The sequence below is a fragment of the Scardinius erythrophthalmus genome, assembly GCF_964197995.2.
Source record: "Scardinius erythrophthalmus genome assembly, chromosome: 17".
NCBI lineage: Eukaryota > Metazoa > Chordata > Actinopteri > Cypriniformes > Leuciscidae > Scardinius > Scardinius erythrophthalmus.
The window spans coordinates 7,622,345-7,649,021 of NC_138237.1; the positions used below are offsets into that span (position 1 = coordinate 7,622,345).

At 39.6% G+C, this 26,677-nt stretch overlaps 3 protein-coding genes across 5 annotated transcripts; all 3 read left to right on the forward strand.

Moving 5' to 3' along the window:
* Window positions 1–1,550: 1,550 nt before the first annotated feature.
* Window positions 1,551–12,051, forward strand: thbs4b (thrombospondin 4b). The gene is made up of 22 exons (XM_081391588.1): window positions 1,551–1,850; window positions 3,690–3,887; window positions 5,446–5,729; window positions 5,839–5,941; window positions 6,263–6,345; window positions 6,444–6,495; window positions 7,083–7,234; window positions 7,830–7,967; window positions 8,208–8,285; window positions 8,405–8,557; window positions 8,640–8,744; window positions 8,849–8,956; window positions 9,076–9,235; window positions 9,373–9,491; window positions 9,586–9,638; window positions 9,745–9,938; window positions 10,244–10,422; window positions 10,516–10,564; window positions 10,651–10,847; window positions 10,945–11,117; window positions 11,231–11,370; window positions 11,647–12,051. Exons 1-22 carry the CDS (start codon window positions 1,775–1,777, stop codon window positions 11,703–11,705), a joined length of 2,853 nt encoding a protein of 950 aa, XP_081247714.1. The 5' UTR covers window positions 1,551–1,774; the 3' UTR covers window positions 11,706–12,051.
* Window positions 12,052–12,102: 51 nt separating this feature from the next.
* On the forward strand, window positions 12,103–19,375 carry LOC308706181 (dnaJ homolog subfamily B member 5). Its single transcript, XM_081391589.1, has 4 exons — window positions 12,103–15,690; window positions 16,607–16,853; window positions 17,063–17,562; window positions 18,710–19,375. The coding sequence occupies exons 1-4, from the start codon at window positions 15,529–15,531 to the stop codon at window positions 18,941–18,943; spliced, it is 1,143 nt and encodes a 380-aa protein (XP_081247715.1). The 5' UTR covers window positions 12,103–15,528; the 3' UTR covers window positions 18,944–19,375.
* A 2,912-nt stretch (window positions 19,376–22,287) lies between these two features.
* Window positions 22,288–26,536, forward strand: hwa (huluwa; the record flags this gene model as incomplete). 3 transcript variants are annotated; one of them, XM_081390233.1, is made up of 4 exons in its annotated part: window positions 22,288–22,587; window positions 22,820–23,341; window positions 24,656–24,842; window positions 25,834–26,536. In XM_081390233.1, the coding sequence occupies 3 exons, from the start codon at window positions 22,961–22,963 to the stop codon at window positions 25,998–26,000; spliced, it is 735 nt and encodes a 244-aa protein (XP_081246359.1). In that variant the 3' UTR covers window positions 26,001–26,536. The 3 variants fall into 3 exon arrangements, with proteins under 3 accessions (XP_081246359.1, XP_081246358.1, XP_081246357.1); XM_081390232.1 differs by lacking the exon at window positions 22,288–22,587 and having other exon boundaries at window positions 22,735–22,989; window positions 23,077–23,341; XM_081390231.1 differs by lacking the exon at window positions 22,288–22,587 and having other exon boundaries at window positions 22,811–23,341.
* Window positions 26,537–26,677: the final 141 nt, after the last annotated feature.

Genomic DNA, 26,677 nt, shown 5'->3' on the forward strand with positions numbered 1-26,677 from the left:
ACACACACACACACACACACACACACGCCAACGGGAGGCGGTTTGAATCAGAACATTCCAGAACTTTGCCCACCTGGGTCTTAACATACCCATAATGCCTCAGAAAGCTTTAATGACAGAGCAGCTTCGGCAAAAGACTGTAATTTCAGCTCCTAACACACACACACACACACACACACACATAGGGCAGCGTTCGCCCCTCTGATTAGGATGTGGGATTATGTCACTCACCACAACATCATGTGATTGGTCAGTGGTCAGTGTGATCAGCCAATCGGCGGTATGAATATGAGCATGTGAGTGCTATATCAGAATCAGACAAGTCTGTCATTAATGATACTCACCGCCATGAGTAATGTAATGGAGCTCCGCCACGAGGCAAGTGATAGTATGTAGATTTATTCTCTCTGTCGTCATTGTCTATCCATATATGTGAAGAAAGCATTTTTTTCGTTTACAAGCTTTTTTTAATATTTTTTACTGAAAATGTGCTTGCCTGTAAAAAAAAGCAATGCTGCTAGGATGTTGTCGGTGGTTTCTATGGTGTTGCTAGGTCTTTGATGGGTGGTGGTGGGGGTTTGGGTGGTTGCTAGGGTGTTGCTAGGTGTTGTGGATAACTGCTGGGTCACTGTGGAAGGTTACTAGGAAGTTTGTTGTTGTGGGTAGTTGCTTGGTTGGTTTCTATGGCATTGCTGGGGTGTTTTGGGTAATTGCTAAGTGGTTGCTAGGTGATTTCCTGGGGTGTTGTGGGATATTGCTAGGTGGTTGCCGGGGGGTTGTGGGAGGTTGCTAGGTGGATGCTGGTGTGTTGTGGATGATTGCTGGGACGCTGCTAGGTGTTTGCTGGAACATTGTGGGAGGTTGCTGGAAAGTTTTGTATAGTTACTGGGGCATTGTTAGGTATTTTTTTTAGGAGTTCATACACACTTTAACTGCAGAGTGTGTATGTGGCCATTTTGATGCATGACTTAGTATATGCCTAATAAAGGATACACACAACAACATATGTGCAACTCACAGTCTTAGATGTTTCTTTGCCTTTTGTAAAGTGCTACTGTGAATGTTATTAAACTACCATTGAGATGAGAGATGAGATCATTACTCCTGTATCATTAAACGGCTGTTACCAGTGTATGTGCTTCACATATTTATCTGACTTTTTGATTTATTTTTTTATTACAGTATCCATTGCGCAAGAATCAGACCTTCACGGAACATTAGCAACTCTCCATCCAGTTATCTATAAACAATTCCCCAGGGATCCACCCCGGCAGACGTATTTTACGGCACCTGCCAGTCAAAATGACAGGAAAATATGTGAAAACCTGAGAAAGTTAGAACGGATGGAGGGAAAAGGAGGACGGAGAGAAGGATGTGGAACAAATGGAACCTCATAAAAGGTACCAATAGATACCAATAATACCAAGACGTCAGGCGCGAGCCAGGCCCACCAATTATACGACACCACTCGTTGCTCCGCCCACTCAGCATGGGGGCGTCTGTTAGACTCATGACTCCGCCCACCACAGCTGCTGTGAGTTGATAGACAGCCTGTTTCAACACACACGCACACACACACATCATTAAAACCCGAATGCAGACCGACCTAGCTCTTTTCTTCTGTCCCTCACTCCTGTGTCCTACTCAATCACACACAGACTTTCTCTATAAAACACACACTCGTAGCCAAAAGACGCGGAGGACTCAACGATCAGCTCAGACTTCTCTCTCACACACACTCCTTCTGTGGGGTGGCAGAAGGTTGTGGTAAAGGATGGCCGGCACAATTCATCTCCTCAAGGCTCTTTCTCTGATGTTGACTCTCAGCTCAGCAAGCGCAGAATCAACCGGTGAGTACACATAAAGTTTCCTTAATAGGTTCAAATGTTTCTTTAATTCATCATTAGTTAAGTTGCCTGGTTTAACTAACAATATGACTATTTAAGTTATTTTAGAAAAACATTTTAACTCTTGCTTTTTCTTTTTCTTTGACTATTTTGTAAAATCTCATGCTGAGCCTTAAATCTCACTCTAAAAGGGTCTGATTTCTTCCGTAAAGGCTAGTTTCTTCATTTTCCTCACATTTGTAATTTTATTTTTCTATTTACTTTGATCCTCTTTCAATGTGGATGTGTTTATAACAAAGCATCAGGCTCCAATTTAGTTTTTTGGTCATTGCCTGTGTATGAGAGAGTTGAAGTAAGTGTATGTGTGTGTGTGTGTGTGTGTGTGAGAGAGAGAGAGAGAGAGAGAGAGAGAGAGAGAGAGAGAGAGAGAGAGAGAGAGAGAGAGAGAGAGAGAGAGAGAGAGAGAGAGAGAGAGAGAGAGAGAGAGAGAGAGAGAGAGAAAAGAGAAAGAGAACGGTAGTTCATTCTGGGCTATAGAAGTCATAATGTCTTTTGCAGCAAGGATGAGATTGCATTATTTTATTGAATCTGAAAGGCGGACACATAATACTTAAAGAAAACACACACACACACACACACACACACACACACACACACACACACACACACACACACACACACACACACACACACACACACACACACACACACACACACAGAGTACTTCCACTTAATGAGGATATAAACATTACCCTTTTAAATGTCAATGTAATATTTACATCAAGACATATGACTTGGAGAATGTTTGAACATTAAAATGACAAATAATACATAAAGCCAAATCACACATGTTGACAATCACGGCCAGCATGTAAATATTTCAGCACACCATTTATGAACAGAAATGATGCTTTTGAGCAACAAACCGCTCTTTGAAATTAGGAAAATGTATTCCTCACAAGAAAGTGAAGATAAACAACAATTGCCTTGGTTTTTGTGGGAATATACTAAGTTGATGATTAGTGATGATTGCTAAGGCATGAAAATGAGAGTCAGACAATCTTTTTCGGTTAAAACATTGGAAAAGACGTCATTCTCGAGTCATTAACATTTTTTCATACAACATTACATTTGCCTGTTTAGCCAATGGCACGTTTCCATCGCCATAACAACCAACATCTGTATTTGACATCCGGCAGTGACACCACAACGGCTGTTCGTTCACCTGGTTTCCATGAAGTTTTCCAATGGAAATTTTCAATGGATAAGGTCCAATTTGATCCCTGTCAATCTCAATTATACAAACTAAGACCAGTTGCTTCAGTTACAGGACTTTCTGTTTATAAACTCAAGATTTTAATCTGAAATTCAAGCCTTTTCTGCTTATTCTGGAACCCGACCGAACACATTTCTATCAAGTGAAATTATCTTTTTCAAATGGTTCTCACCAAATTGTGTCACTCAGCAAGCATGTTAGATATGGTCTGGGTTTTAGCATTCAGACACACACCATTTTCCCATTCATAATGCCAAAACATTCAAAATTTGAATGCATTTAAATGCCATTAGACTTGTTACAGCTGAGTTGTGTTATGTATAAAAAACAACTAATTCTTGCCATTTACCAACTTCAAAGAACTACAAATCCTTAAACATTTGTTTAGCAACATGCAACCGACTAACTAAACAGCAACAGTATTTAACGTCTAACAGAAATGACATCAACCTAAAAAGGCCTGGGCATCACTCCCAGCATGCATTAGCCTGACGAACAATTACATGTTTGTGAGCTTTGTGTTTCATTAACACTTATGTAACATTTAAATAACATTTTCCCCGCAGTGTATAACCTCTTAACGTCACCGGACTGTCTACCGGATCTCCTGCACGGAGGTTTGGCGGAGCAGGGAGTAACAGAGCTCTTTATTCTCACAACGTTTCGTCTCCAGCCTAGAACCGGAAACACCATATTCAGCCTGTACAATCCACAGGACAACAGCAAGTACTTTGAGTTCTCTGTTCTCGGAAAACTCAACAAAGGTACGTGAACTTTGGCAATACCATACCTGTTCAAGCTTATGATTTCAGGGGGAAAAAAACCTGTGTGGGCTTCATTTGCGTTCACTATGAAAATTTGCAACTGACTTTAAAGGCAGAGTAGGCAATTTTCAGAGAGGCCAGCAATAGCAAGCTAGCTTTGAAAGCATAAGATCCTACCCTCCAGAGCGTCTTTCCAAAGCTACGCCTCCTCCAAATAAACACAAACGAACACAAGAAGGAAGCAAAAAAAAGCATCATGAGAGACGGCGTTAAACTACCTCATGTCTCAAAGCTCATAACAATACAATAATGAACAAAAAACAACTTAAAGAGCACTGACTGTACCACCTGACTGCTGCAGATTCATTTTGGTGTTGATAGTAGGTGCGTTTCCATTACAGATTTGAGCAAAACTTTTGCAATTTTTTCTAAATGCCGACAAAGAACTATTGCGAAATGACGGCGTTTCCATTAACCGATGTTATGCGACTAAAACTTACGTTTTTCCTCTTGCGATAAGTCATTACAAAAACCATGGCAACGGACATTGGCAGGTTTATGTACTATATCCCAGCCACTGCACTGGCCATTATTATTAATCGAAGGAGATGTATGTGTGTTTTCCAAGCATTAATGGTAAGGAATGACCCTTATTATACTTGTGAGTGGCACATATGAGGTGTTTCTGGGTGTTTCTACCTCATATCTGCTTCGAGCTCTTGATTGTGGCATTTATGTGAGGGTTTAGAATCCATTATTCCTGTAATTCTTCTGTCTTTTATGAACTTAATAAAGAACTCTGTCTCGTATTATGCCCAAACATACTGTCGTCTACGTCAGCTGACCTGTAAATGCGCAAAAACTGTTTACACTGCAGTTTTGCGAAATATTTCTTTTTCGAATTGCCTGAAAAACTAACTCATGTGAGCATAAAAACTTTTTTGCGATAAATGGGAGATTTTGCGAAATTGATGTGTTTCCATTGGGCTTATTTTCAATTCGCAATTTCAATTTGCGCAATTTGAAGGGTAATGGAAACGCGGCTAGTGTTGCCATTAAAATGCATAAATTCGAGTCACGAATGTCACAGTTTTCCACCTCTTCCAAATTACAGTAGTTATGGTGTGAATGCAGCATAAGCTCATTGTTTTGGTTTATGAGGAACTGTAAAAGGCGTCTGCTGTTTCGGTTGTGCTGCTCAGTGACTGACGTCTGTCTAACTCTGCATAGCATGAAACGCGCTGATGACGTGTGATGTCTGTGCGACAGGTATGTAGGACATCGTATCTTTGCATTCGGACCGTATGGAATGATTGGATGAACATTTTATGGTCCTACGCCTCCTACAGACAATATATATACATATAAATACATTTAGAGCACTTAACTTAGTGATTGCTATCAGGATGTGAAGAGACTTTCAACCAGCATAACAAAAGATGCTTCTGGAAAAAATCACCTACCCTGCCTTTAACTTGGAAAAATAAAGTTTTAAGCTCTAAAGACAAGCAGAAATTACAGAAATGTGCAAATGGATAAACACTTTCTCTCTCTGCAGCTACTTTACGATACCTGCGCAGAGACGGTAGGATGAGTACTGTCACCTTTAACAACCTGAAACTGGCTGATGGCGAGAAGCATCGGCTGCTCTTCCATCTGAAGGGACTGGAGGTGGGCCACCCAGGGGGCTTCCCGCACGGCCAGGGGGTGTTACCGGTGCCCGGGGTGGAGCTGCACCTGGACTGCAGGCTGGTGGAGACGCTGAGAGATTTACCAGCTGTGTTTAATGGCCTAAACAATCACCAAGGAGTGGAGTTAAAAACTATGCAGGGAAAAGCACAAGTATGCAACAGTTACACACTCAAATGCTGAGATATATTTGAAGGGTTTTGATGCATGCACTAATACACTAACAAACTCCCCATTGTGCTCCTTCTGATCTGATTGGCAGGAGCAGTTGGAGGAGCTCAAACTGGCATACGGTGATTCAATGGAAAATGTTGCATCGCTGCAGGACTGCCACACTCATCAGAGCGACTCCGTACAGACTTTAGGTAACAACTCGATTTTTACATTTCTGAAGAAAACACGAGTGGTCCGAAACTCATGTGCAAAAATCTGCCACCACAATTTTAGGGTGTTATTGGTGGTTGCCAAGGTGTTGCTAATCAGTTCTGGTTGGTTGCTACGGCTAGAAGTTTGTTACAAATAAAACATTTTCAAATGGCATTAGCAAACTTTTCCCATCCAAGACACAAAATCAGCATAAATCTGAGTGCACCTTTGGGGAATAGATTACAAAAGATAAGATAAATAAATAGAGTGAAATATATGTCTGCTAAAATTTAAAAAGCGTTTTTTTATTGTTTATAAAGGGCTTAACACGAAACAGCTTACGAATCAGATGCTGGAGCTCACAAAGGTCATTAATGAGCTGAAAGATGTACTCATTCAGCAGGTAAAACCTTTCAGCCCATTTTCCTTTTGTACCCCTTTGTTTAAAGTTCTTCATTTCCAGCATCCCTTACTTATGACCAAGATTTTGCATGTTTACAGGTGAAGGAAACATCTTTCCTCAGAAACACTATCTCTGAGTGCCAGGCTTGTGGTAAGACATTACATTGAGCATGAGCATGATATGCATGAGTTTGTTGGTGCAGATATTCAGATAAGAGACCCAAACGATATATATTTCAATCATGGGAGTGTTCTGTTACAGGCATATGAATGCTTCAAACCACACCATATATGTGACCCTGGACCACAAAACCAACCAGTCATTATGGGTCAATTTTTTTCCAATTGAGATTTATATATTATTCAATTGATGTATGGTTTGTTAGGATAGGACAATATTTGTCTGAGATACAACTATTTGACAATCTGGAATCTGAGGGTGCAAAAAAATCGAAACATTGAGAAAATCTCCTTTAAAGTTGTCCATTTATGATCGAGATTATGCTGCATTCACTCACAAAAATAAATGTTTTATATTTACAGTAGGGAATTTACAAAATATCTTCACGGAACATGATCTTTACTTAATATCCTAATGATTTTTGGCATAAAAGAAAAATGGATCATTTTGACCCATACAATGTATTGTTGGTTATTGCCACAAATATATCCCGTGCGACTTATGACTGGTTTTGTGATCCAGTGTCACATATGCTAAATATTATTGATTAATTTTAGGTCTTGGCGGAACGGAAGTGGTGAAATCAAAATGCACTCCTGGAGTGTGTTTCCGTGATGATATGTGCATAGAAACAGACGAAGGGGTGGAGTGCGGTCCATGCCCTGATGGATACACTGGAGATGGATACAGCTGTGACGATGTTGATGAGGTATATGCCTATTTATTTAAGGGGTCATATCATGACAAATTACATTTTTTGTGATCTTTTTTCTCTCGATTGACCAAAATAAATAAAATTTCGTAGCGATGCAAGTTTGAGTAGTGTGGGATTTATATGTTGATCTTCTGAAATAAAAATTTTTTTTGATGTACTAAAAAGCATACTGCAACTTTCAGAACTCAAAAGTTTGAAACAGAAATTAATGAATACATGGCCACTCACTTTTAGTTTTAAGTTACACCTTATAGTTGTTTAAGTTGACCTGTCCAGGTACAGTGAGGTAAGAAAAATAATTGATTCAGACTTTCTTTAAAGTCTTAAGAGAGTCTAAGAATGGTCTATTTAATCTAAGGAAAACATTAATGAAACTTAAATTAAGACTTTGTTTAAAGTTACATTTATGGACTTTTTCACCTTCATTTTAATAGGACAGTATAAAGTTAGACAGGTTAACAATGGGAGGGGAAAGGACCATGAGCCAGAATTCAAACTCAGGTCACCCTAAGCGCAGCTGCCTCATACGTTGAAGCACTAATCTTGTTTGATTGCATGACATTGCCATGCATTTTTGTGTCTTTTGCAGTGCCAATTCAACCCCTGCTTCCCTGGTGTGAGGTGTGTGAACATGGCTCCAGGGTTCCGCTGTGAGGCATGTCCTCTTGGATTCACTGGCAAACCATTGGAGGGTGTTGGTGTGACCTATGCACAAACGCACAAGCAGGTATGTCACTGATGTATTGGGGCTAATGCAATGTTCCCTAATGCAAAGATAAAGCAATCCCCCAGCGCCACAGTGTGCACATCATATGTTGTAACGCAAAGTTCCGACATTCAAAAAAAAAGGACCATTTGCCACTGATATTTTGATGCACAGTCATTGATTAATGGAGTGACAAGCAAAAGGGGGTTTAGTGTATGATTGGGGTATGTGTACATTTCCTAATTCCTACATTTTCTTTAGGTGTGTGATGATATCGATGAGTGTAAAGGACCAGATAATGGAGGATGCACCGCCAACTCCGTCTGTGTGAACTCTGTGGTGAGAACCGACATGTTCATAATGCATTTCTATGATGCAAAGTGCCATCATATGTCACAAAGACATGCAAAGCAAAAGAATAGCACCTTAAAGTGTTATATGTGTTATGGTATGTGTAGGGATCATATCATTGTGGCCGATGTAAGACCGGATTTACAGGTGACCAGATCAGAGGTTGCAAGCCAGAGAAAAGCTGTGCAAACCGCCTACAGAACCCGTGTGACCCTAATGCACAGTGCATAGAGGAGAGAGATGGCAGCATTACATGCCAGGTACTTTGAAACACACATTTACACATATGAAAAAGCCAGCATGATCAAGGGCAAATGCTAAGAGTGTGTGTGTTTACTATAGTGTGGCATTGGATGGGCTGGAAATGGTTATCTCTGCGGTAAAGACACTGACATCGACGGGTACCCTGATGAGAAACTGCGCTGCCGTGACCCAACCTGCAGAAAGGTAATTATGGCAACAATGCAATCGATATTGACTTGCTTAGGGCTCTGGTGACATCACTTGCCTGTCTCTGGGAGAGATGATTCATATTATGTCCTCAACACCAGGATAACTGTGTTACCGTTCCAAACTCGGGACAAGAGGACGCAGATGGCGATGGGAAAGGTGATGCATGCGACCCAGATGCAGATGGAGATGGAATACCGAATGAGCAGGTAAACACACAAACACATTCATGCCGTGGTATATGATATATGTTAATTCTCTTACCTCTAGCGTTTCTATCCCTGGTTATTAAGTATACTTTGTTCCTGTGTATATGTATGGATTTTAGGATAACTGCTGGTTGAAGCCAAATATAAATCAGCTGAACAGTGATAAGGACAGTCATGGTGACGCATGTGACAACTGTATCCGAGTGGATAACCCAGACCAGAGAGACACCGATTCTGATGGCCTTGGAGATGCATGCGATGACGACATGGATGGAGATGGTAAGAGATACCCACATACACACACAGTGAAGTACATCTAAAAGTCTTGATGATTTGGTTCCAATAAAAGATTGGTCCTTGTTTTTTTTGGTACTGAGTCATTCCCATTTGTGGTGTCTGATTTTATTGATCATCAGGGATCAAAAACTTCCTGGATAACTGCCAGCGAGTGAAAAATCGTGATCAGCTGGATCGTGACGGGGATGGTGTGGGAGATGCGTGCGATAGCTGTCCTGACATCCCAAATCCAAATCAGGTACATTATTCGCAGACAGCCAAATATTCCTCATAATACTGTTGTTATTTTTTATTTATTTATTAATACTTACATTCAATCCTCTTTTCCCCAGTCTGACATTGACAATGATCTTGTTGGAGACTCTTGCGACACAAATCAAGATAGGTATGAAAAAGTCCATCATTCATGCAACAGAGACATGGTTTCCTTTGCATATCAGTTTCTTCATTGTTACACCAAAATGATGAATTATAATTGTTTGTATCTTCAGTGATGGTGATGGTCACCAAGATAGCAAGGACAACTGCCCACTGGTAATTAATAGCTCCCAACTAGACACGGATAAAGACGGACTTGGAGATGAATGTGATGATGATGATGATAATGACGGTATTCCCGACTTACTGCCTCCTGGGCCAGATAACTGTCGGTTAGTGCCTAACCCTGACCAGATAGATGACAACAGTGAGTACACCCCTAATCCTTACATAGACACGGCATGCACTGTACATTATTCTGTGATCACCGACTCACCCAGAATGTACATAGAACAAAAATAGAAAATTAACAGTGGTTGTCAAGATTTATAAAAGTAGTTGACGTACGACTTTGCACTATATTTCCAAGTCTTCTAAAGCCATTCGATACCTTTGGCTAAGCAACTGACAGAAAATGATCCCATTATTCACAGAAAGTATTGTACTTAATGCAGTGAACATACAGAAATCGTATTACAAACATCCCTCACTCACCTGTTCATTTCTACACAGATGATGGAGTAGGCGACATATGCGAATCAGACTTTGACCAGGACAAGGTTATCGACAGGATTGATAACTGTCCAGAAAATGCAGAGATCACGCTGACAGACTTCAGAGCCTATCAGACAGTTGTACTGGACCCAGAGGGTGATGCTCAGATTGACCCCAACTGGGTGGTGCTTAACCAGGTACAGCAAAAGATACATAGAATTTTTTATGTCTCTACAGAAAACTGTGTTTGAGACATACAATTCTGACAAATTCTTTGCCTTGCTGCAAAGGGAATGGAGATTGTCCAGACCATGAACAGTGATCCAGGCCTCGCTGTTGGTGAGTGGATGCATGTTTTTCCATCATGATTAATGATATATTTGATTATTTACATGAATGACACCATTCCCCTCTCCGCCGACCAGGTTACACTGCATTCAGTGGCGTTGACTTCGAGGGAACGTTTCACGTGAATACGGTGACTGATGACGACTATGCCGGCTTCATCTTTGGATACCAGGACTCTTCCAGTTTCTACGTGGTGATGTGGAAGCAAACAGAGCAGACGTACTGGCAGGCAACGCCGTTCAGAGCCGTAGCTGAACCTGGCATTCAGCTGAAGGTTGATTAGCTCAATTTCAATATATATATGATCTCTAAATCATGTGATAAAGTCTTTCATGGAATTAAAATAACTAATCTTTATCTCTCGCTCTCAGGCAGTGAAGTCCAAGTCTGGTCCAGGTGAGCATTTGAGGAACTCTCTCTGGCATACAGGCGACACTAATGATCAGGTGCGTCTCCTGTGGAAGGATCCAAGGAACGTTGGCTGGAAGGATAAGGTGTCATACCGCTGGTACCTGCAACACCGCCCACAAGTCGGATACATCAGGTGAGCTAATCAAAATTCAGGAGACTCAAAATTGAAGCCAAGCTAGCAAATGAGAAAGAAAAGTGTTAAAAAAAACAAGATGATTCAGTACAGACTTGTATGTGTGTTTTTAGGGTTCGTTTCTATGAGGGTACAGAGCTGGTGGCAGATTCTGGGGTGACAATTGATACCACTATGAGAGGAGGAAGACTGGGAGTGTTCTGCTTCTCTCAGGAGAACATCATCTGGTCAAACTTGAAGTACCGCTGCAATGGTGAGAACACAAACATATGTTATACACTGAAGTTGGAACAAGCATAAACATATCCATTCCTGTTCAAATAAAGTCATTAAAACAAAGAAATTAATACTTTAACTCAGCAAGCATGCATTAAACTCATTAAATGTGTTTATATATAATTATAACATTTCAATTAACGTTACCTAAACTTTTGAATGGAAGCAAATATAAACTCACACCATATGCTCAAAGCTTATTACAGAACCTATGCAATTATCATATAGTATTTTACCATCATCTCTTTTGCAGACACCATTCCAGAGGACTTCCAGGAGTTCAGTACACAACATGGCATGGACCCCCTGTAAATAATTCCTGTAATGCTATGTTTATACTAACACACCATTACACACAGTCCTATGTGTGTCTCTGAAAGTGTGAAACACATTTGTACACAATGTGTGTGTGTAGAATTGGGATACGTGTATACACAATGTGTATGCCATTTTTTTTTTTTAATCAACTAATTTTTTTACTGTTTATTAGGTCAAAAAACTTTAGCAAATTAGCTAGATAATATGACATTTAGATGAGATGGACATTATTATTTCCTGTTATCAGTCACTTACAATTTATAAATCTCAGCTACCTGCCTAGAATGCAAGTAGATTTGCATCACATTCATTGAACATTTACAAGAAAGGATGACACATATTATGATAAAAGATAAGTAAACCTAAACTTGGAGTGTCACATTCATGTCTGGTACCAATAAAAGAATCTATTCAAAATATGTGACAACATTTTATGTCAATCTGTCCTATGTATGACAACTGTACTTCCATCTGACTAATATTTGTATGTTCTGTGGCCCAGAGACAACATCTCTGTTGTTAGAGAGCTAGCCAGCTGTATTCAAAGGTGACATCCTAAATGAAACCTTCTGATTTGGAATCGGGATACTTGACTGTAGCTAAAAGGTATCTTAATTGTGTTTCCTACCTTCTGGAACATCAGGAACATGCTTATTATGCTCTTAAAATGCTGTTTTGGCCGGCAGCTCACTAGGGTTAGGACCAGAGCTTATGTTTGATGAGAATTTAAGTTAGTTTGTTCACATTAGAGGCTGTTTGCTCTGCAGCATTATTGCCAGAGTGAGTTAACTGCGAGAGTAAAGAGTCTCTCCTGCTGTTTTTGCTCTTAGCTCATGCTAACCTCAGCAGTTCTTGCCTCCGTTCACATTCCTCCTTATGTGGAAGCTGTTTTATTAGAGAGTTTGAAGGAGGAAAAAAAGCTTAGACTGTTCAGAACATTTAAACAACATGGTCAGCAGATGGCAGTATGACCTTCCTTTACATTCACTGACTATTGCTAGAACAGTCAGTTCTCATTACTGTGTTCTCTCTTCTCCGCCTTGCCTCATGTCTGTTATGCATCTGAATATTAATATTTTTCAGACAATCACTCTGTCTGTCACACAGTCTGTCAACGAATCTTGGTTGAATTCATTAACAAAGCAGTTGATTATGAAAATAATTACACAACCAAATGAATCTGACTTGAGAGATGGATCTGAAGTGAGAGGTGCTGTCAAATGCCACTTTACTCATTATGAATCACCTCCGTAACCTTTACTGAGGGAGAAAAAGTGAGCGCAGAAGGAGAAGATGGTGTAGGAAGAACCGAACCTGTGAATATCACTCCCCTGCAACTCATAGCTTCTCCTACAATATGAAAAAAAACGAGGAAAAGGTTAGACAGAAAGAGTGTAGGGTGGTAAATACTTTCTAAAATTGTATAGGCCTATGTGGTTCTTTTACTATTCCACTAGTAAAAAGGTACTGTAGTATTATTATGGTATGGCGATGGTAGCATTATATATAGCCTACAATTGTATTTTCCTGTCACTCTAAGGTACTTTGAAGAATAGCATGGTATTTCCATGGTAGTGTCCAAAAAACATGGTAGGCTACATTGGATTTTGTATTTTTAATTAGTAACTAGTTTTACAAATGTTCATACTTAGGGTTAGTGTTTTTTTCTAAACATGTAACTCATTAACAAACATGAATAGCCTACCTTAATTTTGGTATCTTATTGATGAGAGGTGCTATTACTATTGCAAGTGATCAAATTTTCACCTAGAGGATGATAAAATTGGTAAATATCCCAGCTAGACAAGAATAATTTTGGGATAGGTTGTTTTCATTTGTGACAGAAACCACTTAGCAATAGGCTAAAAACAAGCAAATTTTCTTCCCAAAATGTCAAAATCTAGTATTTGTTAGGTGTTAAGCTAATCTGTTTTTAATATAAGGGTCATTGAAGAACGCTTAATCAGTTAAAATCGACGAAACAACAATTAACTAACTGTACATCCCTCAATCGCTCGGATCTTATGGGATAGATGGGTTCTAATTTAGCCGGGTAATAATATAGGAGTCATTAAGTCGACGTTAATAACGGCCATTCGTCCAGAGCGCGGGAAAAACAGACTTCCCCACTATGAGGGCGCGAAGATTACGCGGCACAGTTGGGCTTCCGTTGGTCACGAGCGAGAGTTATTATTAAAAGCACGAGATCACGACTTCTTATGATCCCCTGCAGAGCTTTAGGCTACATAGCAGAAGCGCAATGTTCCCTGGTTGTCCTCGACACCGCACTAGCACCCCAGTTTCCTCAGAAACATTTTCACGGCGATCTCACACGCCTGGACTCACATTCATCTTTCGAGAGTCGAGACATAACGGAAATGTCCGGTCGGTCTATGATGACAGATTTCGAAGTGTCATTCACACCTCTCAGCTCGGTTTTCCTGCGCAACCTCTCTCTATTTTTCCAAAATGGACGAAATCTGGCTTAGAGATTCTCTGACGTTTCTAACAGGGACATCTACACCAAATTTGTCCAATATTCCGGTACCAGCGGGAATCCTGAAGCATCGTTCGTCTGTGATTGGCTGAACGCGTAACGTCTGAGGAAATATGGCCATTTATGTACCGAGGAATGCTAGCCAATTCACCTGCTCGTACGTTGCGTAATGCGACATTCCCCAAGGCTCCTCTTTAATACATGAACGCCGAATACAGTTTGTGAACGCGCTCTCGGTCGTGAATGCGCAGGGACATTTTTATTCCTGCGCAGAGATGGGAACATTGATCTGTCCCCGTGACGAGCACAAAGAACTATTGGTACACAAGCCATGCACCAGCCTTGACAATCACACGTTAATTGCCTGTAATTGCATGTGTGGGTGAAGCGGTTCTGGCTGTATTTTTCCATCCGTTTTAATTGCACTTTGACACAAAGGGACACTGAAGTGTATGTGTGTGAGAGAGAGAGTGTTTATGAAAAATTATAGCTAATAAGACTTTATTGCTTGCTCAAAGCATCAAACATGATTTGACATTTATAATAAAGCTGACATTCAAGCACAGATCTTCAGAGGACAATAGGCTATATAAGATATATAAAACACAGGGCAGTAACCACCATCGACATTTTCTAACTTCATTAGTAATCCATTAAATATCCTATATATAGCCTTATTTCGAAAATGCTAATTTAGCACTATAAACTGAACAACTCTGTCAGACAGTTTGAACACTCTCTTCTAACACAATGACAATTATAAAAACAGGTGAGCAAGTGTAAATAAAGGGTTAAGGTAAAAATAAAATACAAAATTTAGTAAAAAGTTGCACGACTCAGGTGGAGGTAGCCTACTTATTTACAAACTCGACTTAAAAATATATAATATGGATATTTTTTTCCGTGTTCATTTGCTGTCATTCCCACCTTTTATATTAATACTTTTCACTACCATTCTATGCAAAAAATAAAATAAAATCCATTGTCATCCATTACTTTTAACCCAGAATGCTGCCCGTCAATCCAAAAGAACAGTTTGTAACAGGAGACCAATTTAGGATGGAAGGATGGAGAGAGAGAGAGGGAGGGAGGGATGAGACTCATTGTGAATTCCGGAAACGCAGCTCCACATGGAGAGGTGGGCTGCCACATCCGCGTGATGCTCATCTGATTCCGCAGCAGAGCCGAGCGTGGATTGGTGGGCACGCGGTATTCCCTCTCGTGTACGCGGAGAATGGGCGTGCTCGGGGAAGCTCGGTCACGCAGCGTGGGCGCCGTGAGTAGAGCTCGGGTATAAAAGCTCGAGGAGACCGGCGGGAGATGCAGCAGACACAGCTCAAGCAGTCACACGCTCGGCTCACACTCACCGGCAGCAACAGCATCAGCATCATGGTTCTCATCTGGACTCAGTTCGGCGTCAAACACAAGAATGTCAAGTGCAAAGTGAAAGTGATCCACGGAGAGGAGGGATGGACCCCAGAGGTGAGATCCTGCACATTTATATTTAAATCAAATATGCATGCATCTATATGATCCACTATATAATATACACTCACAGACTTGGGTGTTTATTATATAGTGGGGAATATAGTAGTAATTAATTTACCTATGGATGTCTATACCTCTATATTCTCCACTACATAATATACACCCCAAACCTTGGGGGTATTACATGATGGAGAATACAGAGGCATATTAATGCACATCTATATTCCCTACAATTATTATGAATGTATAGATTTATATATTGGAGAATATAGAGGATGTTTTTTATATATACCTCTGTTTTCTCTTCTATATAATAAACACTCAGTGTTATATAGTGGGGAATATAGACATGTATAGATTTATAATTTGTTATATATAACTGTATAATATACACCCAAAAACTTTTGAGTGTACATTAAATAATAGAGAATTGAGAGACATTTAAAAAAATCTGTGCATTTGTGTCCCACTTTATAGTGGAGAATATAGAATTGTAAAAATTGTACTTAAGAGTCAAAATACAATGCTTTTGTTACATAAAATAATGTATGCTTATACTTTAATATATTCATTTATATGATAAATTATAATAATGACATTAAATTTACATTTTTGATAGTTGTTTTAAACCATAAAAAATATATATATATTTTTTTTTAAAGTTGCAGTTTATTTTCTGCCTATTTGTGCAATATTTACAAGAAGAACTGAATAATTGGTCATTGAAAAAAAAAAAAATCATTGTCTCTGAATATTAGGGGGACTCCCTTCATTGTCTATGGTGCTTGTATCCCTGCTAAACCACTGAACTTCATCTTTTTATTTGGAATCACCTTGTGTATGTGAACCAAGGAGAACTAAAAATGAGCATACTCTAAACTGCCATCTGTCTGTGTGTGTGTGCCTGTAGGAGCCGCGTGAAGAACCCGAGGTGTCTAGCCCCCCGTCTTCACCACAGTGTGTGGATTACTACTCTGTGCTCGGTGTGTCAAGTGACTCTAATGAGGAGGAGATCAGACGGGCGTACAAGCGTCTGGCGCTGCGTTACCACCCAGACAAGAACCCAGAGGCAGACGCAGAGGACAAATTCAAACAGATCGCACAAGCCCACGATGTTCTGACCGACCCAGAGAAACGCAGCATCTATGATCAGCAAGGTGAGAATAAATTGCAATCACAAATGCCTGTCAAACTTTTAGATGAGTTCAGTGGGTTCAAACAACCTCAGCTAAACTGATTCACACACTCATCACACTGACTGATCAATTATTTATCCATACTTTATTAACCGGAGAATGAACCCCTTCCAGAAACAGATAAGATTTGATGACATGCACACTAATAAAAGCTTTTCATCTTCCTCCAGGTTTGACCAAAGGGGGTGTGGCTCCAGCTGGAAACAAAAGCGACTCCTCCCACAGCACCTCAAAAGCCGACGCCCACTCCTGGCACATGTTCTTCAACTTTGAAGTCGACTCGGATGATGACCTGTTCAACCCGTTCATGAGGAACCCCCTTCCCCACCTCAGCCGTAACAAGGGCGGGCTAAAGCCACCGGGCATGGCCGAGGTTCACGATCTCCTCGTGTCATTGGAGGACATTTTGTTGGGTGTGACGAAGCGTGTGAAGGTGACCCGCCTCCGGCAGACGGACAAACACACGTTGAGACCAGAAGAGCGCGTGTTCGACGTGGAGGTGAAGAAGGGATGGAAGGAGGGCACCAGGATCACCTTCCCCAAGGAGGGCCATCAGATGCTCGGCCACGCCCCTAACGACCTGGCCTTCGTCGTTAAGGAGAAGAAGCACGCCCATTTCAGACGAGACGGCTCGCATGTTGTGTACACCACCACCATCACGCTGCGAGAGGTGAGATGTGTATGTGTGTGTACGTGTGCGTGGCAGTACGAAATGTTCCCTCGCAGTCGCTGGTACTCAATAAGCCTCTGCAGAGAGCCGAGTCTAAATTTAGCATCACTCCCCCGCAGCCTCAGCGCACACACTCTCACACACTCCCCCTCCCATCTCGCACACCTCCTCCTTGCCTCTCAGCATCGTCTCACACACATTCTGTCATTCGCTCCTCTCAAGCAGTGGATTGGATTTTGCCTTTACGCCCTCATGCATCTAAAGAGCAGGGTGGCTGATATAATGAGGATAGATAAATACGACAGAAAATTTGAATGAAATTTGCACTTATTTTACATAATTATACTTAATAAAAATGATTAATTATCCCTTGGAACTGGAACTGGAACTGGAACTGACGCTTCCGTTAACTAGACACGCGAACATTGATCATTTGATGCCGATAATCTTAAAAGGGCCATTTAATTGGCATATTCTGCAGTTATCATCATTGATAACTGTGCCTGATTGGCCGACATAATGGTGATATGTACATAAAAAAAGCAAATCATAGTTTATTATCCCTTGAAAAGTCCATTGACACTTTTAGAACAGACACTGTAAGCTAACAGCCAAGCAGACCACTGGATGCCAATAATCTTAAAATGGCAGAATATTAGCCAATTAATTGTCAAATTATCAACAGAAGTGGTCATTAAATCGGCAATCCTGCTCTCTAGATTTCAGATTTAGCACCGGATGTTTCATTCTTACTTTCCACACCAAACCTCTCACCCTCGTTCGCTCTCTCCCTCTCTCATTTTCCACATCCACTTCATCTTTCTCTACCCACGCACACCTCTCGTCCCCCGCAGACTGGAGCATCATTGAGAAATGAGAGCGATTAGCGGCTCTTCTCTGCCGTTGCGTAACAGTAATGTTCAATCTGTCTGGCCTATATTCCGCCCGCGTTCATACTCGCATTATATAAAAGCATCATATATAGACAAGTGGATTAGACCTCACAACATATGCCAGAGGGGTGTTACAGCTCTTCTGCAGTGTGTGATATAACAGATCCTCCCTAGGAGGATCGATATAGACCTTTATATCAAAGAAGGTCCAGTGACACAATGCTTAACGCTTCTCTTTCTTTGTTCTCCTCCAGGCTCTATGTGGGTGCACGGTTAACGTTCCTACGCTTGACGGACAGATGAAGCCCCTCCCATGCAGTGATGTGATCAAGCCCGGCTCATTGAGAAGGCTCATAGGGGAGGGGCTTCCCAGAGCGAAAAACCCCGCCCAGCGCGGCGACCTACTGGTGGAATTCCAAGTGGTTTTCCCAGATCGCATTCCTCCAAGCAGCAAGGAGATCATCAAGCACAGCTTGGGACAGTGTTAACTAACACACTAACTTCAGTGATGGACTTAACGTCAGCTGTTTGTCTCTGTGAGGCACACACACACACTTAAGTGTGAGATGGGATGCTCGCACAAACATATTACACATAGGTATGTCATACCTGCGTAAGTGTGATTGGTACAAAGATGAGGTGTTTGAGGAAAACACACACTGAACACACACCTACACTCCTCTGACTGAAGAGCATAGGTGCTACTCTGAAGTGTTAGCATACTTCTTTAACCATGACGACCTTGTACTCATGTACAGAACTGTCAGTGATTTAGTCTCTATGAGAGATCCCTGTGTCATGTTCCAATGAATTATTTGTAAAAATTATACAGAGAAAATGTGACTTAGGTATTGCCTGGCATGTAAGATGAACGCATGTTTTGTAAGCCGAAATAAAGTTTTATTATTGAAATGACTGGCATTTGGTGTTGTGGTCTTTAATGGGTTAAGCACTCAAAATAGAAGATGAAGAAGCCATGCATGCAATAAATTACATGCAAGAGGGAAAAATATGTTTAAGTGTTAAGCAAAACCAGTGTTTTTTCATACACGGTCGATTTTGGGCAAGTGGGAAGAAAACATAAAATTTTTACTTTTTAAGTGTACACATTTATTTGCATCTGTAGATTTTAATTGCAATAAATACAAAAAAAAAATAATAATAATAATTCATGTACTGAGCCAGAAATGTACACTTCAGGAGCACTTGCACCAGACTTTCCAGTTTTATTATATTCTAGTTTTATTATCTATATTCTGAAGGCTTGTTCCTATATCATTTGCCTGGGTTTATGTAATATTTTATTCCTAAAATATTTAGATTTTTTTTTTTTCAGGTGGTTTGAAGTATTTTCTGATTTATGGAGTGATAAGTGAGATATCCAAAATGAAACGATTATTTATCAGATAAATAGTATTTCAGAATATTTCAGTTCTGGAAATGCAAATCAGTGCATATTTAATTTGGCAATGCCTCATTTGAATATTTGAACAATATTTCAGAAAGCTAGTGTACAGAAATGAATCAACAGGAGTACGTATGGTGATATCTATTAGCTACAGTTTTTACCCTATTAACCTGTGCCATATAAAAAACGTTCCAAAAGATAATTTTTGTATTAATCATTTGAGTTGTTAATTCACACCAGAAAGGGTTTCTGCCTTGTGGATTTGAATACTAATAAACAAAAGCTATACGAGGCCATGTTGTGGTTGATTAAAAGCCAGTAGCTGCCACAAAGTTTTAGCTTTTAAATATTTAATCAGCATGATTTAAATAGTTTCAAAGCCTTCTGTATATTCCCGATTCCTTTCTGAAGATGAAAACAGTAACTTTACTTGTTATAGCACAAAGTGCTCCACAGGAAAAACTAATCAAGAGCACATCCAAGAGTAATTAATATACAGAATTTTTTTTTTATCAAATCTGTTGGACATGCCTCTGAGCACGAGTGTGGTTATGAAGAAATGGTTTACTAAGTCTAGTGTGGAAGGACTTGTGCACAGGCCAAACTTGAACCTTTATTGAAGACTTTTGGGATGCACTGAAACAGTGAACCAGACTCCACCATACAACAGGTCACCGTGATTTACCAAGACATTCTTTGCTGATCCTGGAACAACAGTCCTGTCTGAAAATATATTCATATTCCTAACCCTATCCCTGAATCTAACCCAACCTACAACCAATCCTTAAAATCAGAGTGAAATGATAGGTGAATAACACTGATGTAGAAGCACCTAACCATGGTTGTAAGACTAAACTTGACATAAACTGTAAACTTGTCCCTCAAATCTGATTGGTTGATTGGAATGTTGTTCCAGGATCGACAAAGATGTTGATCCAGGAACATGTTGTGCAATCACGTCCACCATACAACATCAGTGCCTGACCTCATTGATGCTTTGTGTGAGAGCGAATCCCTGCATCCGTGTTTCAGCATCCATTGTGGAAAACCTCAGCAGAAGACTGGAATCTGTTAAAGCAGAAAAGAAAGAACAAACTTTTTTGGTTCTGTGCTGCATGGTTTCATCGAGGAAATTTTCTTGACCACTTTCTTCCAATTTGTGTGCACATTATTACTATTATGTAATTTTTGCACATTTGTTTCTGAGAATGTACTGTATATCTGAAAGGGGATATTTGGAAATGACACCCTCCAGCTCAACAGACTGGGTTTCACAGGCAATGTGCAAATATATGAACTGTCTGAGCGAGAAGAACATTGTCTCGTGTCAGTCATAGCGCCGTTTGTGTCCCATGAATCATACTTGCAGCTTAAAATGACACTTACTCTTACTCAGGGTCAGAATGGCTGTTTTTAGAAGAGTGTGATCCTAGATATTTCTTAGAAAAACTAAAAAAAACTCAACTGTTAATCTAAAGTGTAATATTTGCTCACACTTATACATCCAGATGTATTTTTCAAATTAGCTACAATTTATGCAGAAAATATGTATTTTTCACTTCTTCTAACATCAGAGGAGGCAATTCATGACATTTCACAACACCTACAGAGCTTGTGCATTTGTGCTTTCAGCCTAAGTGGTAGGTATTATTCTCTGTGGAATCATTACTCACTTGTAAATTGTTTTGCATAAATGTTCCTGCAAAATGAATGGACAAATGTAAGTGCTTAAGGGACCATCTAAAGGGCCTCGTGTCGACAGGAATCAAGGTTAGGTTCACATTTTAATTATTTCTTTGACGACTACAAAGAAACAACATGTACTGTGTTTGTGATTGCATTTACATAAATGGACATGAATGACGACTACAATCTTAAACTGGTCTATACTGCCCTCTCTCGGCCATAGACATCAATTACATGGTGAGAATCTACAATCAAATATTTACTATAGTAAAAGAATATCGTTGTTAGTAGTATTTATGTACCATTATAGAGTTATTTTGAATTAGCTATTATTAATATATTTTAATTTTAGCTAGGCTAAGTAGCCTAAATTTATGTGTTTTTGGCTTATAGTTTCTTCCTGTTTAGCTTGGCCTACTTCAACATAAACGTATTTCAGTTGGATTTTTTAAATAATTGTAGGTTTTTATTTAATACTAGCCTAATATTTTATTTAAATGAACTAAAACGATTTTTAATAGCTTTAGTTAACAATAACAACACTGGCTAACAAAACACCAAACGTTTCCCACAGCAAAAACTGATTAAGAAATAATTAGGCTACATCAAGGACATGTGTCGGGATTTTAAGATTTACTTTATGTTTTTATTAAGAATAATTTGGGATCATGCACAAAAATACATTAGATTTTAATAGGCCTACATTTATAAATCCTGGCTATTCCGGCTCACAAACCTGTGAGTGACGTTTAGCGACATAATAGAAGTAGCAAAAACATGATAGCTACATTAATATTATTGTTTACATTTCATATTGTCAGCCAATGTTTCTTTCCTAAGCATTTCCTTAGCAAACTCCAGAGCTTTCCGGGTGATTTTGCTTGGTTTTCCAGTCAGATATCACAGCCTTGATTTCACCTCAGCTGAAAGTCCTAAAAAAAAGGACTCCCTGCAATATTGAACTTCATTATCGTGATATTTTGAGGGCTTGCGAACAAAAAAAGACGGCTTAACACTCCAAAGGCATTCTCAACTGAGGTAAGACTGTAAAGTTGTTGTAAACTGTCGATTTCAAGCGGTGAAAAGCCACTAAGCTCTTGACGCATCAATTGATTGATGTCAATGGGGCGCACCTGCGGTTCAACAGTCGACTGTCAGTTTTAGTCATTTTATAGATAATATTTTACATGAAAACATTAATGATCACAGGTGAAATTGTGTAAACATCAAAATCACATTATCTATCTTGATTTGTGATGAAATGTCGCAGCTGGGATCGGCTGTGCCCTCATCAAACTTACCCGAGGGCCTCCCGGTGTCCAGTTTGGCCCTGCTGATCCTGGTGCTCATTCCCTGCGTCCTTTTGCTCCTGCTTCTCAACTGCCTGTTCGTGGGATACAAGCTGTTCCGCATGACCCGGAGGAAGAGAGACCGCTGCGGGTCGGAAATCTCGCTCATGCACTCCTCATATTCCACCCGCCAGAGAATCACCCGCTTCTCTGATGAGCCTCTGTTCGCTCCAAACAGAAAGACCAACTATGTTTCGGTCTCGGAACCGATGCTGGCGCCACCCATCTCCTCATCCCTGACCTCCTCGGCGGAGAGAAGGGCCACCGGGCAGCGCGCCAGGTTTCTACGCCCGGATGGGGCCACTTACGCCGGGTCCGGGTCACTGCGCGTGCCGAACTGGAGGAAGAGCGCCCCGGTTCTGCTGCTCTCCAGTGATTCGGACACGGAGCGAGTCAACACGGTCCCACCGAACTCACCAGCACTTCATGTGACTCCCAATGGGGTAGGGTCAAAACACGAGCATGTCCAAAAGCCGGTTCTGGATCCTAATACATTATAAAATTGAATATTAATTTGAGTAGGCTATTAAGGAAATATGTCAATGTTTATGGATGGTAGTTATGGGCCTATTGAATATTAATTTGAGTATTAGGATGTCAATGTTGATGGTGGTTATGGGCCTGTTGAATATTAATTTGAGCCAAATTGAATATTTGGGCCTATTGAATATTAATTTTAAGGAAATATGTCCATGTTTATGGTGGTTATGGGCCTATTGAATATTAATTTGAGTATTAAGATTATCAATGCTTATGGTGGTTATGGGCCTATTGAATATTAATTTGAGTATTAAGGAAATATGCCCATGTTTATGGTGGTTATGGGCATATTAAATATTAATTTGAGTATAAAGGAAAGATGCCAATGTTTATGGTGGTTATGGGCATATTGAATATTAATTTGAGTATTAAGATGTCAATGTTTATGGTGGTTATGGGCCTGTTGAATATTAATTTGAGCCAATTTGAATATTTGGGCCTATTGAATATTAATTTGAGTATTAAGGAAAGATGTCCATGTTTATGGTGGTTATGGGCTTATTGGATATTCATTTCAGTATTAAGATGTCAATGTTTATGATGGTTATGGGCCTAATTGATATTCATTTGAGTATTAAGGAAAGATGTCAATGTTTATGGTGGTTATGGGCATATTGAATATTAATTTAAGTATTAAGATGTCAATGGTTATTGTGGTTATAGGCCTAATGGATATTAATTTGAGTATTAAGGAAAGATGTCAGTGTTTATGGTGGTGGTGATGGCCCTAATGGTATCATATTTTTATACCACAGCTCTTTAAATTGTTTGTTTAAAGCTATGGTAATTTGCCATTTTCATATAGTGGGGTATTTACATGGCACTATAATGTACAAAACCATAAGATGTGAAGTTTTATGGTGGTTATGGGCCACCATTAATTCCATGGTTCTTTGGTAATTAAAACTTGGTAATTTTGATTAGCATTTTTATATAGTGGGTGTTACGAAAATTAACTATGGTTTTACTACACTAACCATAGTAAAACTGTGCTCAAACAAATGGTAATCAATCTGCCAAAAAAGTATGGTTACTACACTTTTACTATAGTAAAACCATGGTTAATTTTCCTAATGGCACTACAATTTAAACACCCCACTATTGTTAGAACCATAGTAGCCTATTACTATAGTACCATTCTGTGTCGTTTTTGGCTCCCAGTGAAATATATTTGATCCTATGGAAGTAATTTAACCCTTTACCTGCACTGGTTACAGTTCACAATGCCGATGACCTCCATGCGTAGAAGCAGCACTATGGACCTGGAGAACGCTTCTCTGGATAAGATCCATGTGGAGTGTGAGTCCGCCAGCATCATCCCGCCGGAGATCTCCTGTTATGTGGCGTCGTCGAGCCCCTCGCCGGTGGGTTCGGGACTGGACAGTGACTTCGGAGCCAGTGCAGGCCAGTTTTGTGATCTCATTCATTCAAACGTTCAAACCATTTCTTTAAGATTATGCTCAGCATTACATTGCTCAAAAGTTCGGGACAATTACGATTTTTAATGTTTTTGAAAGAAGTCTCATATGCTCACCAGGGATGCATTTATTTGACCCAAAATACAGTAATATTATGAAATAGTATTACAATTTAAAATAATAGTTTTCTATTTCAGTATATTTTAAAATGTAATTTGTTCCTGTGATGGAAAATGTTTTGTTTTTTTTGCAGCCATGACTCCAAATTTCAGTGTCACATGATCGTTCAAAAATCATTGTAATATGCTGATTTGCTGCTCATTATCAGATATTATTGGTGCTCAATTATTAATAATGGTTCTTATTATTATCAGAGTTGAAAACAGTTGTGCTCTGCTTAATATTTTTGAGGAAAACGGTGATCGTTTTTCAGGATTCTTTGATTAATAGAAAGTTGAAAAGAACAGCATTTCTTAGAAAACAGAAATCTTTTGTAACATTATAAATGTCTGAACTGTCACATTTGATCAGTTTTATGCATCCTCGCTGAATAAAGTATTCATTTATAAAAAAAAAAAAAAAAATACTTTCCCCAAACTGGTATGTGGTATAAACTGAATGAAGGCCTAGCAGTTTCCACAAAATATGAAGCAGCACAACTGTTTTCAACATCGATAATAATGAGAAATGTTTCTTGATCAGTAAATCATCATATTAGAATGATGAAGGATCATGTGACACTGAAGACGGGAGTTATGATGCTGAAAATACAGCTTTGATCACATGAATAAATTACATTTTAATTTTTTTAATTTTAATAATTCACATTATTATAGTTTTCCTGTATTTTTGATCAGATGAATGCGATGAGCAGAAGAGACTTCTTTTAAGAACACAATTATTCCAATCTATTGACCGACCAGAAGTGTATATTTGGAGTTTGTTCATTCTTTGAATTCTCCTAATTGTTCATTTAGGTGTATCTCTGCGTATCCTTTCTATGGACAGCGATGGTTTCCCGGGCTCAGTCTGGGCATCCGCTCTGGAATGGGATTACTACGACCCAAGTTACGTCACGCAGAACCACATCCCGAAACACAGAACCCACGCACCTCCCATCACCACCAAACAGTACTGGGTCTAGAGCCTGAAGACGTCCAGAACAAGACTCAATTCAGCCACTCTCATTCTAGAACTTCAGTTGATTCTGAAGTGCATTTAATGTTCACTTGCTGTTTTAACTGCAACACATCACATGTTGTCAAAGCACACACAATCCAAACCAAAAAGTGTTCACAATCACAGCTTCTTTCTGCAGCAACTCCAAACAGGTTTGTTCTGTTCACAAAAATGCGTTTACTGAATCACTTCACCACCGTTCTCACTTTAGATCACTGCATTTGTTTTACACTTCAGATTTCTCACCGTTTTGTTATTTTTATACGTTTCACAAATGATTCTCAACATGGAGTTACTGAGGATTTCAGAAAACTGTTTTCACAATTTTGACACCCTACACATTATTGTATCAAAGAAGAAAAGTATTTAAATTATGCCTGAATTTAATAATAAAGTTTTAAAATACAGGGTCTAATACTTATTTTATTGCGGTTGACCCAATCTAATGCAACAAGAAAATTAACAGTGATTTTCCTAGCGAGAAAGTTTGCGTTAGAATTTTATACTGCAAAAGAGCTGATCGGGAGTTTGAAGTCTCAACTCTGGTTAAAGCTTCCATGAAAGCTGAAAAACACCAAATAATTTCATTATGGTACTGTTCCAAAAATTCTCTTCAATTAAGCATTTGGGTTTATATTGATA